This window comes from Elephas maximus, chromosome 7, assembly GCF_024166365.1.
Source record: "Elephas maximus indicus isolate mEleMax1 chromosome 7, mEleMax1 primary haplotype, whole genome shotgun sequence".
Taxonomy (NCBI): Eukaryota; Metazoa; Chordata; class Mammalia; order Proboscidea; family Elephantidae; genus Elephas; species Elephas maximus.
Window position 1 is genome coordinate 104,750,731 of NC_064825.1, and position 20,537 is coordinate 104,771,267.

General features: G+C 38.6%; 2 protein-coding genes across 2 annotated transcripts; both read right to left on the reverse strand.

The window, feature by feature from the left end:
- Positions 1-963: 963 nt before the first annotated feature.
- On the reverse strand, positions 964-1,899 carry LOC126079813 (olfactory receptor 4C15-like). The gene has a single exon (XM_049891186.1). It carries the CDS (start codon positions 1,897-1,899, stop codon positions 964-966), a length of 936 nt encoding a protein of 311 aa, XP_049747143.1.
- A 10,820-nt stretch (positions 1,900-12,719) lies between these two features.
- Positions 12,720-15,834, reverse strand: LOC126080163 (olfactory receptor 4C6-like). Its single transcript, XM_049891446.1, has 2 exons — positions 14,928-15,834; positions 12,720-12,763 (listed from the first exon to the last, which is right to left on the reverse strand). Exons 1-2 carry the CDS (start codon positions 15,832-15,834, stop codon positions 12,720-12,722), a joined length of 951 nt encoding a protein of 316 aa, XP_049747403.1.
- Between the last annotated feature and the right edge of the window lie 4,703 nt (positions 15,835-20,537).

Genomic DNA, 20,537 nt, shown 5'->3' on the forward strand with positions numbered 1-20,537 from the left:
AGATTCTGATATTACTTTATTTTTTAGCAGTAACTTAAACAAGTTGGAAATTTATTTACCTCTTACATATAGGAAGTCTGAGCCAAGTAGTATGGGGCTGCTATTACAACTCTACAACATTAGGGTTTTAGGATCCTTCAGTCTTGCTTTTCCACTAACCTTAACACACTTCCTCATAGTCCAAGACGGCTGCCTGAATTCCCACCACAATTCCACATTTACAGATTTACCATTTAATATACCACTTTCATTTACATTTTATTCACCATAATTTGTTCACATGATCACACCTAACTACATTGGATGCTGGAGAATCTCTTTTAGCTAGGAAGCAATGATTCTTAAAAAAACAACAACAGCAACAAACAACAATAAAAACCATTGCCAACCCCTGAGTTTGGACTCAGAAGGTTTCTAGACTTGTGATATTTATAAGGAAAGCAGACTGCCACATCTTTCTGATGTAGAGTAGGTGGTGGCTTTGAACCACCACACTTTATGTCAGCAGCTAAGGGGTTGCCTACTGTGCCACCAGAGCGGCTTAACCAGGATAAGGACCCTAAAAGTGAACTTTTTTTCCAGTTAAAATAGTTTCATGAAGTTCTTATTGCTGATATCTAAGATTTTTTTTCTACTCTCCTTAGGGCTTTTCAAAGTATGGTGTGCATTGCAAGAAGTTTAGTAGATAATATGATTCCTCTTTTTAGTGATTTCTTTTCCTTACTATATTCTAAACAAACATAAAATTCAACTCTCTTTAAATTACCTATAAAGATACTGAGCTGCCAACTCCCAGATATGAGTGATCCGAGGGTGGTAATAGCATTTCCTGACCTACCCATCAGTATTTTTCTGTGGCATTACATTACTTTTTGACCTACAAGTTCCCACCCCAATAAAGTAATTTGTTAAGCCCACTTTGAATTCTTTCGTGTTGAAATTTAAATTTTTAAGTTTAATGTTTTATTTTTCATCAGAAACCACCACCAATCTGGTCCATAATGTCCTCATGGCACTTTTCACTTCCTTGTTCCTGAAAGTGTAAATCAAAGGATTGAGCAAGGGAGTTATGAAGGTGTAAACTATGGCCACCGTCTTGTCGAAGGAGAAAGTAGATGGAGGTCTGGCATAGATAATTATGCATGGGACGAAAAATAAAACCACGACAGCAATGTGAGATCCACAGGTGGAGACAGCTTTCCGCCGCCCTTCAGAGTTATAAGTTCTTAGCGAGAACAAGATCACAAAACAGGAGATAAGCAACAAGGAGAAGATTATGATGCAGATAAACCCACTATTGGCAACCACCAAGAAGCCGCTGATGCGAGTGTCAGTGCAGGCAAGCTTCAATAATGGGTTCAAATCACATAGGAAGTGATCGATAACATTGGGGCCACAGAAGGGCAGCTGGAAAGTAAAGACAAGTTGTATCACAGAATGCAAGAAGCCCCCTGTCCAGGCTACCCCCATCAGAATGCCACAGAGCTTCCAGTTCATGATACAGAGGTAGTGCAATGGCTTGCAAATGGCCACATAGCGGTCATAGGCCATGGCGGTCAGGACAGTCACCTCCACTCCAGCAAAGAAGTGATCAGCAAAGACCTGGGTCATACAGCCCTTGAAGGAGATGGTTTTCCTCTCATAGAGGGAGTCTACAATCATCTTTGGGGCAAATGCAGAGGAATAGCAGGCATCCAGGAAGGACAGGAAGGCCAGAAAGAAGTACATGGGGGATCTCAGGAGTGTCGGACTGCTGACGATGGTCACCACAACTAGCAAATTGGCCCCAACAGTTGCCATGTAGCAGAACAAAAATACAACAAATCCTATTTTTTGAACACTTGGGTTCCATGAAAGACCCAAGAGGATGAACTCAGTTACAAAGCTTTTGTTTTGCATATTTCAGAGGAAAAGGTGGAAGCTACCACAGTGACCATGTAGAATCTGAAATGCTGAGAAACATTTGTCTCAAACTAGTTTATGATATTAGTGTAGTCATTAAAGTATTGGTGAATCCATGAGTAAAATTATTTTAAGTGCTTTGTTGTTGTTAAAAATACAAAATTAGAAATTTCTTGAGCCATCAATCAGAACTGAGGTTGAACTCTTTAAACAGTCAGACTTTCAATATGTGGGAATGAAAACATTCACGTGTGGTAGGGATGACAAATAGTTTTTAAAGTGGGTGCCAGCTTTGACTTGTTAGTAGTAGCTACCTAGAGTGAAATGTTGAGGAGGATTCTGAAGCACATCCAAGCTCTGAGGAAAGGAAGACTATAATGTTTTAGTTATGCCTCCCATTGACATGGGATGGGAACCAGAATGACTTGCAAGGGAAATCCATCTCTCTCCAGGAGACTGCCTTACCTACAAATAAAAGAACATGCATTTTAACAGGCAATTGGAAATCATGCCTACTTCCCCAAATGTTTCTTTAAAAATCTGAGCTGAACTGGGCCTTTAAGATGAATTAATTCATTTCTTATCAAAAATAAAGGCCAATGGAACATTCCCTAACTATATGCTTAACACAAATAAGGATGCATTAAGTTTTGGTTTGTCTTTGCTTTTGTTTTAGTCATCATTTTAAAATGTAAACAGAAGCTGACAAAAATAATAATACCTACTTCAAAGTGTTCTGCTGATGACTGAGTGAAATAATGCAAGGAAAAAAGAAATTGCTCAGTGCCTAGAGTCTAGGATACTGTCCATGTGAGGTCTTATTACCCCTAGTTTACTATTAGCTAAGTTATGGTTTGAGAGTTCTAGAAACTAACAAAAGGTAGATCTGGGATTTTCTGTCTCCACAGCCAACATGCATTCCACTGGATCCATAGAGAAAGCGGTGAGAATGTTTCTTTTCTGGGAGAACTTCAGAGTGAGGATGGCCTTTCTACAGTCTCCACACACCTCTCAAGGTTAAAACCTTCTGACTCATTTGTTCATGTTTAAATTAGGCACCTCGGGGAAAAGAAACTCCACATGATTTATAACCAGAAGGTATTGGCCCGACTATGTATATACACACATACACATTAAATTCTTATGCAAAGGGCAACAACCATAGAAGTAAAGAATAGAAAAAACATATTCAACATAAGCCGGTCTTTATTAATTCTTTAATTAATTAAGACTTTATTAATTCTTAACCAATTACTTAAACAATGTGACTCAATACGACCAAGTGCAAGTCCTCACGGTTTATTTGTTTCCCAATTATATAACATTATTGTAAAATAGTTCATGCATTGCTTACCTAAGCATCTCATAAGACTACGATGAGGGCTAATTCTGAAAATGTGAAAGCCTTGCTTATGGCAAAGAAGTGTTGCAGATTGTGGTTATTATTATCTCACTCAGTAAACCAGCTGCTTTCCCCATAGAAAGCATTTCCATGACTCAACCAGATAATTACTTCAACTTCTGACTTCATTTTCCACAGGTAGACACAGCTTTGAAGGATGAGCGTGTCCTCCTTTATACCTATAACAGAAATTTATCACTCAAATCATTTATGGAATTACATGTTTGCTAAAGAGATGAATAAAATACTTGTGGGGCTTATATCAGTAAATTGATTTTGTTCAATGCCACTTAGAATTGACAAATAAACTAAGGAATATACAAATTTACAGTTTAATGTCATCTGTTTGCTTTTAAACAGCCATTTTCCTTACGTTCCCAGGGACCTAGGCAATCCTAAATTGTGCCAGCACAGATAGCTCCATATCTAGCTCCAAGTGGTTATCCGGAAAACAAAAACATAAAACAAACCCAAAAGGGTCATTGGGTCTGTCGACAGCCACATATTAAAATATAAAGATTATCAGCAGAATAAAGGGTTAACCTAACCACAGAAGGCCATAACCACAACAGGCCAATTTGTTTCTCAGGATCCATAGCGCTTTAAACACTAAGAAATTGTATCAAAGGGGTAGGGCTGAGTGCTCTAACTTGTTCAATGGACTGAGGAAGTGCTTACGAAAGTAAGGAACAATTTGCCCCAGGAAGGGAGTTGGAGATCTACCCTATATCGCAGGTAGCCCACACCACAGAAAGCAATTATTACATGACAGAGCCAGGACCCCTGAGCCAACAGACCAAATTGTTAGAAAAGAGATACAAGAAAATGCCTCCCAATCATGATCTTAGTTCTTTGTCTGTCCTTTAACCAATGATAGTCTGTAAGTCATTTACTCATAGGCAATAATTAAAAAAAAAAAAAAAAAATTTTTTTTTTTTTTTTTATTTATTCCAATGATTGTGAAGAGCCGTTTGAAACACCCTGACTCTTAATGAATCAGCACCTGTCAAAATTGTATAAAAAGCACTCATTGATTACCCTTCTTTGGATTTTGGTTTGTTTGTAGCCTGAGTGCTTGCAGCCAATTTCCCTTTTTTGTTTTCTGATATGTCACCATAAAAAACTCTGTTGCAGAAGGCTTTAGTGAAAGTTATCACTCTACAACAGATATAGGATCCAACAGTGGTCAGTTTAGCCTAGGACAAATGTAAGGGAGACAATGAAGTGAAATAAGTAAGAACATCAACTTTAGACTCTTACAGGCTTGGATTCAAATCCAAGCTCTTCTATTTAGTTATGTCTCATGGAACAAGTTACTTCAAATCCTTGGTTTCCACTTCTGAGCTAATAAGAATGCCTATTGATAGAATCAGATAACACAATACACATAAATACATTCAACAGGAGATCAAGACCCCAGACCACAGACACAGAGAAGATTTGTCAACATTTTTACTTAACACTTAATTCTCCCTTTACCATGAACAGGGCCGACAAGTGCTTTTACTGATAAGCTCTTTCCCTTGTTCTTTTATTAATTTAAAAATAGAAATTATTTTATTTGGTCACAGTGTAGGCATGCTAATTTTTTTAATGCATATAACTTTTGAATTACCTTTGTAATCCTTTAGTAGCTCTCAAATCCATGAGTCCACTTTTACTTCAGGCAGCTTCTTTATACAAAGAAAATCAAGTTGTCTCTACATTAATTGATGCTAATTTATATTAATGATTAAATAATTCTGAAATACAAAAATTTGCTTTATAAATCTCATCATATATCATGTTCCTTTTGAAAATTCTGGCGATGGCAATCTCCTATTCTTTTACTGAGAAAAGTCCATTCAGTGGCTGGATAAAATGTGAATGCCATTTCCAAGTCTTATTTCTACATCTAAGAGAGAGAAAAAGTCTCACAGGCACACGAGGCAGAGAATATTCCCCACTGCTTCTCAAGTGCTCTTCCTAATTTGGTGTCATGGAACAAAACACAGAGAAGCAAAGGTGTACTCCTTTATTTCCAACTGGAATTTAAAGAAGTTTCCCTGAGAGAACATGAACCTGTAGAACTGCCTCTCAGTTGCCTCCCGGGGATTTGAAAAGTTTCAGTCAGCATGATTATCCAAGACACTTTTACGTGGTTTGGAGTACTTAAGCACTGGCAGCATTGCGAGGTCCCAATCAATTGGGAATTTTTTTTTTTTTTTTTAATCTCCTTCTTGTATGACTACTCCTGAGATTCTATGTGAAGATGTTTTCACTTCCCTTTCTGTTCAGGAATATAACAATGTGTATGCTGGGTTAGAAACGCCTATTCTCTTACAAAATGCAAGAGCTGAGTCTTGGAATAAGGAGTAACATCTATCCATGAGGAGTCAAAAAAATATTTTTAACAATGAGAGAAGTAACAGATTACTTCTTTCATGATGTAACTGATCCAGTAGAGAGGGAAATATGGATGAAATAATAGACAAAGGAGATTCTTAGACAAAAGTCCTGTGTAAGCCGTGAGGAGATAAAGTCACGTGTAAAATATAGAAAGACTGATTTGCTTTGGCAAGGGTCCCAGATACTTCATTTACAGTAGCAGTTAAAAGGCAGCATATAAGTGAATGGATGCTCATAGTGTGATAGATACAGTTGTGGGAGTCTGGAAGTTTTCTTTTGATGGCTTAAATTATCTCCATGAAATAGAATGTTCATCTAATGTTTCCAATTAAGTTTGATTTTTCTGGTAGTTTTTTAGGTGGATATCTTTTTTTCAAATTAAAGTATCTTTCTATTTCCACTTTATTAAACATTTTTATCATGAGTAGTGGTGACATTTTCAAATTTTAATATAGAGGTAATCATGTATTTTACAAGCTAAGATTAGGAAACCCAAATCTCTATAGGAATCCTGGTGACACAGTAGTTAAGCATTTAGCTTCTGTCTTAGTTATCTAGTGCTGTTATTACAGAAATACCACAAGTGGATGGCTTTAGTAAACAGAAATTCTTTAACTCACAGTCTAGAGACAAGAAATCTGAAATCAGGGCACCAGCTCCAGGGTAAGGCTTTCTCTCTCTGCCTGTTCTGGGGGAAGACCCTTGGCATCAATCTCCTCCTGGTCTAACAGCTTCTTAGCACAGGAACCCCAGGTCCAAAGGATGTGCTCCAATCCTCATTCTTCATTCTTGGTGGTGTGATGTCCTCTTCCCCTTTGCTCTAGTCCCTCTCTTATATCTCAAAAGAGATTGACTCAAGATACAATCTAAACTTGTGGATTGAGTCCTATCTTATTAACATAACTGCCACTAATCCTGCCTCCCCCTCCACCATGAGCTTGTCAGTCTATAGTATTGTGGGGGCCTCCCTGTTGCTGTGATGCTGGAGGTTATGCCACCGGTATTCAAATACCAGCAGGGTCACGCATGGTGGACAGGTTCCAGCTGAGCTTCCAGGGTAAGACAAACTAGGAAGAAGAACCTGGTGGTCTACTTCCAAAAAGAATTAGCCAGTGAAAACCTTATGAATAGCAGCAGAACATTGTCTAATACAGTGCCTGAAAATGAGTCCCTCAGGTTGGAAATCACTCAAAATACAACTGGGGAAGAGCTGCCTCCTCAAAGCAGAGTCAACCTTAATGACAAAGATGGAGTCAAGCCTTCTAGACCTTCATTTGATGATGTGGCATGACTCAGAATGGGAAGAAACAGCCGCAAACATCCAGTAATAATCCAAACATGGAATGTACAAAGCATGGATCTAGAAAAGTTAGAAATTGTCAAAAATTAAATGGAACACAAAAACATTGATATCCTAGGCATTAGTGAGCTGAAATGGACGAGTATTGGCAATATTTTGAGTTGAACAATCATATGGTCTACTATGCTGGGAATGACAACTGGAAGAAGAATGGTGTTGCATTTATTGTCAAAAAGAACATTTCAAGATCTATCCTGAAATATAACGTTCTCAGTGATAGGATAATATCCATACACCTACCAGACCAGTTAATATGACTGTTCTTCAAATTTACCCACAAACCACTAAGGTCAAAGATGCAGAAGTTAAAGATTTTCACCATCTTCTGCAGGCTGAAATTGATCAACCATGCATTGATAAATACTGGTGATTGGAATGTGAAAGCTGGGAACAAAGAAGAAGGATCGGTAGTTGGAAAATATGGCCTTGCTGATAGAAATGATGTCAGGGATAGTGTGATAGAATTTTCAAGAGAAATGACTTATTCATTGTAAATTCCTTTTTTTCAACAACATAAACAGTAACTATACACTTGGATCTCACCAGTGAAATACACAGGAATCAAATCAACTACATATGTGGAAAGAGATAATGGAAAAGCTCAATATCATCAGTCAGAACAAGGCCAGGGGCCAACTGTGGAACAGACAATCAATTGCTGATATGCAATTTCAAGTTGGAGCTGAAGAAAATTAGAACAAGTCCACAAGAGCCAAAGTACGACCTTGAGTATATCCCACCTGAATTTAGAGACCATCTCAAGAACAGATTTGTCTCGCTGAACATTAATGAACGAATATCAGACTAGTTGTGGAATGACATCAAGGACATCATACCTAAAGAAAGCAAAAAGTCATTAAAAAGACAGAAAAGAAATAAAAGACCAAAATGGATGTCAGAAGGGATTCTGAAAGTTGCTCTTGAATGTTGAGTAGCTAAAGGGAAAGGAAGAAATGATGACGTAAAAGAGCTGAACAGAAGACTTCAAAGGTTGATTATAGAAGACAAAGTAAAGAATTATAATGACATGCGCAAAGAGCTGGACATAGAAAGCCAAAAAGGAAGAATATGCTGAGCATTTCTCAAGCTGAAAGGACTGGAGAAAAACTTTAAGCCTTGAGTTGCAATATTGAAGGATTCTACAGGGAAAATAGTAAGCAGTGCAGGAAGCATCAAATGAAGATGGATAGAATGCACAGTCCCTCTACCAAAAAGAACTGGCCTATGTTCAACTGTATCAGGAGGTAGCATATGATCAGGAATAGACAGCACTGGAGGAAGAGGTCCAAGCTGCACTGGAGGCATTGGTAAAATCAAGGGTCCAGGAATTGAGGGAATACCAATTGAGATGTTTCAACAAATGGATGCAGTGCTGGAAGTGCTCATTCATCTATGCCAAGAAATCTGGAAGACAATTACCTGGCCAAGTGACTAGAATAGATCCACATTTATGCCTATTCCAAAGAAAACTGATCCAACTGAATGCGGAACTTATTGAATAATATCATTAACATCACACACAAGTAAAATTTTGCTGAAGAGCATTCAAAAGTGGCTGCAGCAATACATTGACACAGAACGGCCAGAAATTCAAGCGGGAGTCAGAAGAGAACATGGAACTAGGCACATTATTGCTGATGTCAGATGGATCTTGGCTGAAAGCAGAGAATATCAGAAAGATATTTACCTGGGTTTTATTGACTATGCAAAGGAATTTGACTGTGTGGATCATACCAAATCACGGATAACATTTTGAGGAATGAAAATTCCAGAACACTTAATTGTGCTGATGAGGAACCTGTACATAGATCAAGAGGCAGTCCTTTGAAGAGAACAAGGGGATATTGCTTGTTTTAAAGTCAGGAAAGGTGTGCATCAGTGTTGTATCTTTTCACCATTCTTATTCAATCTGTATGCTGAGCAAATGAAATAAGAAGCTGGACTATATGAAGACGAATGGGGCATCAGGATTGATGAAGACTTATTAACAACCCACAATTTGCAGATGACACAACCTTGCTTGCTAGCATGAAGGAGACTTGAAGCACTTACTGATGAATATCGAAGACCACAACCTTCAGTATGAATTGTGCCTCATCATAAAGAAAACAAAAATCCTTACAACTGAACCAATAAGCAACATCATGATAAATGGAGAAAAGATTGAAGTCAAGGATTTCGTTTTACTCAGATCCACAATCAACACCCATGGAAGTAGCAGCCTTGGTGGCAAGGATGGCGAGACTATGTCTCACATACTTTGGACATATTAGGAGTGAGCAGTCCCTGGAGAAGGACACCAGGCTTAGTAAAGTAGAGGATCAGTGAAAAAGAGAAGACCCCCAACCAGACGGATTGACACAGTGGCTGCAACAATGGACTCAAGCGTAAGGATTTTGAGGATGGCGCAGGACTGGACAGTGTTTTGTTCTGTTGTGCATAGGGTTGCTATGAGTTGGAACTGACTCAAGGGCACCTAACAACAACAACAACAACTTGGAGGATACATAGAACAGATAAAAAATGCGTGAGATCTAATCGATAGGTAATAGTACATGAAGAGTCAGAACAACTCATGCAACAGAAGATGTAGATTCTGAGCATACTTTTTTTTTTTTTTAACAGTGACTTAAAGGAGACAGAAATGTATTTTCCTCTTACATAAAGGAAGCCTGGGGCAAGTTGTATGGGGCTGGTATGGCAGCTCCACAACATCAGGATTACAGGCTCCTTCTGTTTTGCTTTTCTGCTAACCTTAACACACATCCTCATGGTCCACCATCACTGCTTGAATTTCCACCAAAATTCCACATTCACAGAATTACTTTATATTATGACTTTCATTTACAATTCATTGGTCAGAACTTAGTCATGTGGCCACACCTAGATACATGGAATGTTGGGAAATGTAGTCTTTTAGCTAGGCAGTAAAAAAGTATGTCTTAAAAAAAAAAAAAAAGGAGAAAACAAAGCAAAACCTGTTGCCATCCAGTTGATTCTGAAACATATCAACCCTATAGGACAGGGTAGAACTCACCCTTCGGTTTCCAGGGTTGTGGTCTTTATGGAAGCCAACTGCCACATTTTTCTCCTGTGGAGCAGCTTTGCTTCATAGCCAAGCATTTAACCATGGTGCCACCAGGTCTCCTTAGTTATGTGTCTAGCTAGTACTTTAATGGGAGTTCTATTACTAAAAGGGAAGAGAAGAACAGGTGTTATAGACTGAATTGTGTCACCAGAAATAGGTGTTATAAATCCTAACCCCAACACCTGTGATTATAATTCAATTTGGGAATGTGTTTTCTTTGTTGTGTTACTGAGGCTGTTTTTTTTTTTAACCCGGATTAACCTGTTGCCCTCAAGAGGATTCTGACTCATAGCGAACCTACAGGACAGAGTAGAACTGCTCCATAGAGTTTTCAAGGAGTGCTCAGTGGATTCGAACTGTCAACCTTTTGGTTAGCAGTAGTAGCTCTGAACCACTACGCCAACAGGGTTTTCATTAGCGCAGGGTGTGTCTTAAATCAATTTCTTTTGAAATATAAAAGAACACATTGAGCAAGCAACAAAGCAAATAGAGTTGGGGGAAGATAAAAGCCATGCCGCATGAAATATCCAAGGAACAGAAGCTGAGAGACAAAAAGACCTCCCTCTAGAGCCAGAAGAGGAAGCCTTCCCCCATAGCCAGCACCTTGAATTCAGAGTTCTATCATCCTAAACTGTGACAAAATAAATTTCTCTTTGTCAAAGCTGTCCACTTGTGCTATTTCTGTTATAGCTGCAGCAGATAATTAAGTCAATAAGACTTCTGCCTCACCATGATTGCCTTAGACCAGAGATTGGCAAACCATACCCTAAAGGCCAAATTTGGTTTTCCACCTACTTTAGCTGTTTTTTCTTTCTTTTTTTTTTAATTGTGACAAGTATATTTATAACAAAACATTTGCCATGTCAACAATTTTTACACATACAGTTCAGTGATATTTGTGTTGTACAACAATCAGTATTATCCATTTCTAAATATTTTTGTCATCCTTAACAGAAACTCAGTGCCCCCTAAGCAATGACTTCTCATTTTCCCCTCCTTTCTGCCTCTGTTAACCACTAATAAATTTTATACACTTGCCTATTTTGTAAATATTTCATATAAGTGGGATCACATAATATTTGTTCCTTTTGTAACTCACTTATTGCAATCAGCATAATGTTTTCCAGCTTCATCCATGTGTCAGGACTTCTTTTTAAGGTGAGTAATACTCTGCCTTACGTATGTAACACATTTAGTTTATCTATCTGAGCCTACTTTTAACACTAGGAAAATTACCCAACAGATCAAAAATATTTAAGGTGAGGAATCTCATTTTGGTCCCTCCAGTTATTAAATTCTATAAATGAAATAAGAAAATGATTGTAATAAGGTTCTTACACAGGCAGACTTATCATGCTGTCACATACTTTTTCTTCTTCTTCAACGTGGAGCAAGGTGAATAAATATAAAACAAATCCAGGTATTTAATTCTAAAATATTGTAAGCAGGCAGCAAACATTATATTCTACTATAGGTATAACAAAAGTTAAATGGAAGCTATGTGCAAAGGTCTCGGTACTAAGTTTCTAGAGTCATCAATAAACCCAAGAAAGATTACTTTTTTAGTTGTTATTCCAATAGAGTCATGGTGATGCCCGTGTTCTTTTTGGACTTAAAGGTTAAAAAATAGTAGAACCCCTCTTATCAAGGCCCTGCCTAGTTTCCATATCTCATCCTGTACCAAATTCCCCTTGCCCTCTGTGTACTGATTACCCAGATCTTCTTAACTTCAGGCTAGTTGCTGCCTTAGGATTTCTGCATAAGCTTTTTTTTTTTTTGCTTGGGATTCTTTTCCCATTGATTTGTTTTGTGCTCCTTCTGTCTCATCATTCATATCCTAATTTAGAAGCCACCTCTCAAAAAAGACCCGTGTCCACCTAAATAGAATGCCCATCCAGTCGCACGTATACCACTCTATTATAATTTATTAAGAGTCTGTTATCACTATATGACTTTATTATCATCTTACATATATTTTTGTCTCCTCTATTGGAATATAAGCTCCAAGAGGAAAGCAAAGCTGATTGTCACATAGACCACCGTATATCCAGCACCAACTCAGCAATTATACCTCAATAATGAATAAACCTGGTGGTTAAGGAAAAATGTTGGTAATTTTTATAGCTAGAGAACTATTGTACATATAAATTTTGTACTTAAAAATAAAAATATTGATTTAAATGCTGTGCTTTATTTCAAATACTATAACCGATCATTACAATTATCATCATCATATATATCACATAATTTGTCTTAATAAGAAAATGATAACAATGTAAAATCATGCTATGACCTTTGACTTCCCATAGACCTAGTCAGGGGAGACCTTTAGAAAAGAAACAGTGTCTCTGTGGTGACAGCTTTTCCACAACAGGATCAGGGAGAAAATAAACACCCTTTGTATTTAGAAACCCACATCTAGAAGGTAACAGCAGGAATCTCTCTCCCATAGTTAAAAATAAAATAGGTCACTATCATTTCTCTTGTCCCATATCTGTTGCCCTCAAGTTGATTCTGACTGACAGCAACCTTATAGGACAAAGTAGAACTGTCCCATATGATTTGCTAGGCTGTAATCTTTAAAGAAGCAGATTGCACATCTTTCCTCCCCAGAGCAGCTGGTGGATTCAAACCATGAACCTTTCAATTAGCAGGTGAGTACTTAAGCAATGTGACACCAGGACTTCTTTCTTATCCAATAAAGAATGTGTAACTTCATGACACGGACACTGTCCTTGTTGTTGTTAGGTGCCATCAAATCGGTTCTGACTCATAGTGACCCTACGCACAACAGAACAAAATACCAACTGGTCCTGAGCCATCCTCACAATCGTTGTTATGCTTGAGCTCAGTTTTGCAGCCACTGTGTCAATCCACCTCGTTGAGGGTCTTCCTCTTTTCCACTGATCCTGTCCTCTGCCAAGCATGATGTCCTTCTCCAGAGACTGATCCCTCCTGACAACATGTCCAAAGTGTGTAAGACGCAGTCTCGCCATCCTTACTTCTAAGGAGCATTCTGGCTGTACTTCTTCTAAGACAGATTTGTTTGTTCTTTTGGCAGTCCATGGTATATTCAATATTCTTCACCAACACCACAATTCAAAGGGGTCAACTCTTCTTCAGTCTTCCTTATTCATTGTCCAGCTTTCACATGCATATGATGCAATTGAAAATACGATGGCTTGGGTCAGGTGCCCCTTAGTCTTCAAGGTGACATCTTTGCTCTTCAACACTTTAAAGAGGTCCTTTGCAGCAGATTTACCACATCTTTGCTCTTCAACACTTTAAAGAGGTCCTTTGCAGCAGATTTACCACTTGTCTGTCAGTTTGTCATACTGTGGGGGCTTCCGTGTTGCTGTGATGCTGGAAGCTATGCCACCAGTATTCAGATACCAGCAGGGCCACCCATGGAAGACAGGTTTCAGTTGAGCTTCCAGACTAAGACAGACTAAGAAGAAGGACTGGCAGTCTACTTCTGAAAAGCATTAGCTGGTGAAAACCTTATGAATAGCAGCTGACAAAGACACTAGAGTCTAAAATCCCTTGACTCCTGCATGAGTGGCTCTTAGTCTGTTTCTGTAAATGATAACAAAAGGCAGTGGAGAATTAACCATGTGGGGCAGCTCTACTCTCTCCTGTCCAGTTGCTATGAGTTGGAATAAACTCGACAACAATCAGTTTTTTTTTTTTTTTTTTGGAGTGGCTTCCATATGAAATAGCACACCACTAAACTGAGATTATGCTTGCCTTCAAAAAGGACACTTTGTAGTACAAAAACCAGGAGATTTCTAACTCCTTAGGCATTTATATGCATTTATCTTTACCAATTTTTCCCAACCATTGAATTTAAAAAGATTAAAAATCAACAACTAAGTCTCTTTTAGACTGACATTTATTGAATAATATTTATTAAGCATCTGCTAGTTGACTAGAGGAGTCCCTTAGTAGTACAAACGGTTAATGCTCTCTGCTGTTAAACAAAAGTTGGAAGTTTTAAGTCCACCCAGAGATGCCTCGGAAAAAAAAAAAACCTGGCAATCAACTTCTGAAAAAAATCAGCCCTTGAAAACCCTACAGATCACAGTTCTACTCCGACACACATAGGGCTGTCATGAGTCAGAATCAACTCCATGGCAACTAGTTAGCTGACTGGAAGTGTATAAACCACTAGGTTTACAGTGTGAATGAATAAACACCATCCCTGTCCTTACAATTATGATTTTGTGGACAAAACAGAGAAAATAAAAACACACTTACTTATAAAGTAAGTACAGTTTCTGCTTATTTATTGTAAGGATATAAATGGAATGGAAAGCAAGAGAATAACTGAAAGAAATTACTAGAGACAAGACTTCTAGAGGGGGTGGGTGGTCATCTGAAAATGAAGTTTTATATATATGTATAGGATTGAGCCAGATGAAGCATCTGGAGAAGGAGATGCCATCAGACAGAAGTGTGAGAACAAAAGCCATGAACTGGGAAAAGCTCAGGTTCTCCAAAAATCAGTTAAAAAAAAAAGAGAAGAAGAAGAAAAGAAAGACAAAGGGGGCTAGAAAAGCGAGCCTTGCGAAAATGATGAAGTACAAAATGTACCGGAGAGGTAGGCAGCAATGTGACTAGGCAGAGTACTGCAGTGTCTTGAGCAGATTTGTATGCTTAAAAGATGCCACTTAGTATTGTACATGCAAGAGATTTGATTGAATGGGGAGGATGAGACCTCACTGTACCTATAGGAAAAATTTGTTCATGGCATGGAAGCTAGTGACAATCCAGGATTTGTTGCCTCTTCCAGAGTTTCTTCATAGTATTTTTTACCTCTGCATTCCTCAGGGTGTAGATCAAGGGATTTAACATGGGTGCAATAATGGTAAAGGACACAGCCATTGCTTTGTCTATGGGATAAGTGGCCAATGGTCTTACATACAAGAAAATGCATGGCACAAAGAACAAGACAATCACTGTGAGGTGGGAGCCACAGCTGGAGAGGGCTTTGCGCCGCCCTTCAGAGCTGCAAGACTTCAGGGAGCAGTGGATGACCACGTAGGAGACAATGAGGATAAGGAAGATGGTCACACACATCACCCCACTGTTGTGGATGACCAAGAGGCCCAGAATGCAGGTATCCATGCAGGCCAGTGTCAGCAATGGAAATAAATCACACATAAAGTGATCAATGACATTGGGACCACAGAAGGGTATTTGGTACATGAAGAGAAGCTGTATTGTTGCATGCATGGACCCGCCTACCCAGGCCCCTCCCAGCAGCAGGCAGCACACCTGAGACTTCATGATAGTCATGTAGTGCAGGGGCTTACAGATGGCCACGTAGCGATCATAGGCCATCACGATGAGAAGGATGATTGACACCCCACCAAAGAAATGTTCTGCAAAGAGCTGGATCATGCAGCCTTCCAGGGAGATGGTAGCACTCTCAGAGAAGGAATCCACAATCATCTTGGGAGCTATGACAGAAGAATAGGTGGCATCCATGAGTGAAACAGAAGGAAGGAAAAAATACATAGGTGACCTCAGACTCTGACTTGCAGTCATAGTTACCACAATGAGTAAGTTTTCCGGTACGGTGGCCACATACATGATTAGAAACACAGCAGAGAATATTTTCCGTAGCTCTGGGTTCTTTGTAAGGCCCAAAAGGATGAATTCAGTTACATTGTTTTGATTTTGATTTTCCATTTACTGTAGGCTGATGTAAGCAAACTGCTGTGAGCTGGAAAATCTGCAAGAGCAATTTTTTTTAATTTTTGTAAAAACGTAATAATACAAATGCAACATTTGTCAATTCAGTATTTTTCACATGTACAATTCACCGACAGCAATTACATCAATTGTGTTGTGAAACCATTACCAATATTCGTTGCCAAATATTCCATTCCATTAACAGAAACTCAATGCTTCCTAAGTAATGATTCCCCCTTTCATCCTCTCTCCTGCCCCTAGTAGCTACTGTTAAACTCTGGTCTCTATGCATTTGCCTATTCTGGGTGTTTCATATTAGTCAAAGGACATACAACATTTGTCCTTTGCAAAAGCAATATTATTATATATTTTTATTGTGCTTTAGGTGAAAGTTTACAGCTCAAGTCAATTTCCCATTCAAAAATTTATACCCATTTGCAAACCTCACAATATGACAGCAATATTATTTTTAATTGATAATCACCAGGTGTTAGGCATTTTTTGTGCCCCATCTCACACCCTCTTGACCTATCTTGCCAACCATTACCCTCACAACCAGCTGTTCATAATTACAGCCTAACAATAGTTCGATTCTACAAATTGATCCAACACTACCTCCTCTCAAAGTCACATCTGTTGCTTTCTGTCCATGCACTTGCTGCTTGAGAGATTTTGGAGACCCTGATACATCATTCTCACACAAACACACACTTAGAAATATGAGGGATTTCACATTCCAGAGGGAAACTCTTGATCATTTGAATATAGGAGCCAGAAGATAAATGGTAACCAGCTTAACTCGACCTTGGGTTAACTTGCTTTCCTTCCCTCTTTCACTCTTCCCAGTTCCTCCATCCTGTTTCCCAGAATAAACCACCTACATACAAGGTCTTCTCTCAGCCTCTTCTTGGGGCCCAAGCTAGGATGCTGACCTTTAATCACTAGACATCCAAGACCTTGGGAATTTTCATGTGAATTTTCATTCATTTATTTCACGTATTTATTGAGCCCCTAGAATGTGCTATTTGGAAAGCCTGCAAGACAGAGAGGCCATATCCCAAGGAATCTCTACTTATTAAGGCCTATCCTCTGCTCCTCCCATCTACATTTCTTCCTTTTCAAATTGGCTTAGTGTTGCCATTGTTATTATTAATATCATTATGTATTTATAATATTCAATGAGTCTTTACTATGTCTCAGGCAGAAGAATATCCTATGAGATATTTCTGTCATTTTAGAGTTAAGATACTGAAGCTTTTAAAAAAAAAAAACAAAAAACTCATTGCTATCAAATTGATTCCAACTCATAACAACTCTAGAGGACACAGTAGAACTGCCCCATAGGGTTTCCAAGGAGCCTGGTGGATTTGAACTGCTGAACTTTTGGTTAGCATCTATAGCTCTTGGGGTGAAAGAATGACATCAAGGTCATCATATAACTAGTAAACACAGAAGCCAGATTCTTCTCCTTCTAAAATCATTTCCATTAACAAATTATATGGTACCTCTTACTCTAGTATCAAGTGCACAACATGTGTGAACCACTGCTTCATGATATAATTTCACTTTCTTAATAATCCAGTGAAATAGATATATTCTTCCCATACTCACCAGAACATTCAACAAGTCTAGAGTAAAGAACATGTTCTGCTTATATACATTAAGTACCCAGTCCTGAGCCTGTAAATTACAATAACTGCCTGACTGCCCAATTGTTTCTGGTAATTTCCCAGATGTGCTGATTACAGAAACTAAAACTTAATTCTCTTTCTCTGTTCCAGGAAGACCCAGGTTCACAATGTGATAGACACCATCTCTGCACATAAACATAGTGTATGTCATTCCTTCCATTCTTCCTTGGGAAGGGGGACTCTCAGATAGAACAAAGGGATCTAAAGATGAACCAAAGTATCAATAAATCAACTCATATTTTTTAATTTATTTTGGTCTGCTTTATGCTATTATCTTTTTTTTTTTTTTTTCCGTATCACAGGAAATGGGTGCTATCATGAATCCCATCTTGAGGATAAGGAAACTGAAGCTTAAAATCATTATCTCATCTATGATGAGTGTGGATTATGGATCCAAGTATCTTATTTCGAAGCACAAGTGCTTCACCGTTACACTCTACCACTGAAGAAGTGATCAGCAGCCTCTATTAGCTAGATGCAATTGTTTCTGTAGCAAAGAACAAATGATATGGTAAAAGCACTGTTTCAGTAGGCAGCAAACTCCCCTTTACTAAGGGTACTTGAGAACAGGCTGTCTTTTCCTTGACAGGAATGTACAAAGGGCGTTGCTTTAAATGGTGATATAAACTACATGTCCTCTAAATACTAAGAGTCCCATTCTTAGCATCACCCTTACCCCTTACTCAACAAAGCAAGCAACTTCCAGAAGACTCTTTTCAAATCTACACTATGGACCTACCCGAATTTCTTTCACCTGGAGCTCAAATAATTCAAAAGTTCTTGAATAGCTCTAATTAAATAGAAAGAATACATTCTTGGAAATCAGGATAGCTGGGTTTTATTCCACACTGTCTCTCTACTGCCTTAGGATACCTTGTTAGGATGCTTACCACATTGGGCCTCAGTTTCCTCCTCTGGAGTGTGACCTGATTTTGGCTGATGAAGGAATCCTAGGAGTTCAAGGGATACATCTCAGGGCTCTATCCCTTTCAAACACAGCAGCTCAGCTCATCTTCACTAAATGTTTACTCTTCCAAGTAAAATTTCATTTGAGCCAATTTAGGACTTGGAATGTTTTAAAACAACACACACTGGAATAGATTAAAGTGCTCCTCTGTTGAAATCTATTAATTTATCACAATTCGACTTTGACTACTAGTGCACATCTAAACAGAGCCTGACATTTATGACTCTCCCCCACAACTAGTCAACCTGCTATTTTTGTTCTTCTCCTTCCCACTGCAGTCAGGCCCATCTCCTGCTACAAGAACACACACCTCAGCCAATTATTTTGTACCCTGGGAAAGGCCATGGATTCACAGTGAGCAGACTTAGTTTTCCATTCCAATCAGGGACTGGAGAAAACAGCTGCCCTTGAGTCAATTCCAACTCACAGGGACCCCATGTGTGTCAGTGTAGAACCGTGCTCCATAGGGTTTTTGATGGCTAATGTTTTGGAAGTAGATCACCAGGCCTTTCTTCCAAGGCACTTCTGGGTGGACTTGAACCTCCAATTTTTCAAGTAGCAACTAAGAGTGTTAACTGTTTACACCACCCAGGGACTCCATCAGGCTGCTTACTCACTTCATGGTATCAACTTTCCTAACCTTCGAATCCTGCAAAAAATAAAAGAATGCAATAATAAGTAAAGTCAACATGTGTCAAGTACTTACCACTTGAGGGCACATGATTTTCTCTTTTAATTCCCACAAAAACTGTATGAGATAAGAACTATTTTTTATCGTTTTTTGAAATTCCAACCTGACTCTGATGCAGTGAATGAGGCTTAGGAACTTCTGAAACTTGCTTAAAGCCTTTTGGCAGGTACTTGATTGAGTTCACAGCACAGGCTACCAGCCACTATTGTCTACAACCCTTCCAAGAATTTTATATCCTGCCTCACAATACTGTAGTGAAGGTCAAAGGAAGTAAAGAGCATGAGATTCTTTGGAGTGCACTGTTCAAATATTCATGATTAATTTCCATTCATATAAGTTATTACTTCCTGCTTCCTCTGCCCATGCCCTCGGCTGGCATCCAATCCATCACCATCCCTCCTTTATGCCTCACTCCTAATACCCCGTTCACCAGTATCTTCATGAATATTTTGCTTGACATTTATGGTGTTTCTAATACTCTGCCTTTCATAAAACGCAGCAATGAACATCATTTTACAAATGTCTTTGTTTACTAGTTTGAATACTTTTATTGGAGAAGTTCCTAGAAACATCATCACCGAGACCAGAGGCATATCTCCGGAAAATAGTGCCTAAGGCGATTAGTTTTAAGTTGCTGAATGATGTCTCACAACTTGAGATGTAAACTGCGATGGTGAATAGAAACTGCTCTTTGGTGCCCTTCCCTTCCTCCCCTCAAGTGGTGTCCAGGGCCTGTCTCATACCTGCCATACCCTAGTTATGCTTCTACCCTAGATGTGCTTCTAAAAATATGCACATTTTTTAACTCTGATGGATTCTGTACCATTAAAAGCTTTGCCTTGGAGTTAATTTAGACACATAGTGACCCTGCAGGGCAGAGTAGAACTGCCCCATAGGGTTTTCAAGGCTGTAATCATTACAGAAGCGGACTGTTACATCTTTCTCCTTCAGAGCAGCTGGTGGGTTTGAGCCATGAACTTTTCGGTTAGCAGCTGAGCGCTTAACCACTGTGCCACAAGGGTTCCTTTCTATAGCATTACTCTCTCAAAATTCTGTTTTATTCCCATCAGTAGTGTATTAAAGAGTCATTTCCCTGCATTCTTACTAACATTAAAAAAAAACATTAGATATTATCAATCTTGCTTATATTCAACAAATTACAGAGTGAACAATAATATCTCATTTAATTTGCATTCATTCAATCATTCATCCAAAGAATTTCATTGATGACATAGGTAACAAATTGGTACCCAGAAAAAGCTGGGTGAAATACAGTGTAACATTTGTATAGAGATATACTGTCTATATACAACTATCCATATCAAACTAATAATAATAAATTGTTAAGCAC

Excerpts from the sequence above, each read along its gene's own strand:
- LOC126079813 (XM_049891186.1), bottom strand. The coding sequence starts at position 1,899 with ATGCAAAACAAAAGCTTTGTAACTGAGTTCATCCTCTTGGGTCTTTCA.
- LOC126080163 (XM_049891446.1), bottom strand. The coding sequence starts at position 15,834 with ATGGAAAATCAAAATCAAAACAATGTAACTGAATTCATCCTTTTGGGC. Across the intron at positions 12,764-14,927 it reads TACTATGAAGAAACTCTGGA|ACCAGCTGCTCTGGGGAGGA; the intron begins AGAGGCAACAAA and ends TGGTTTGAATCC.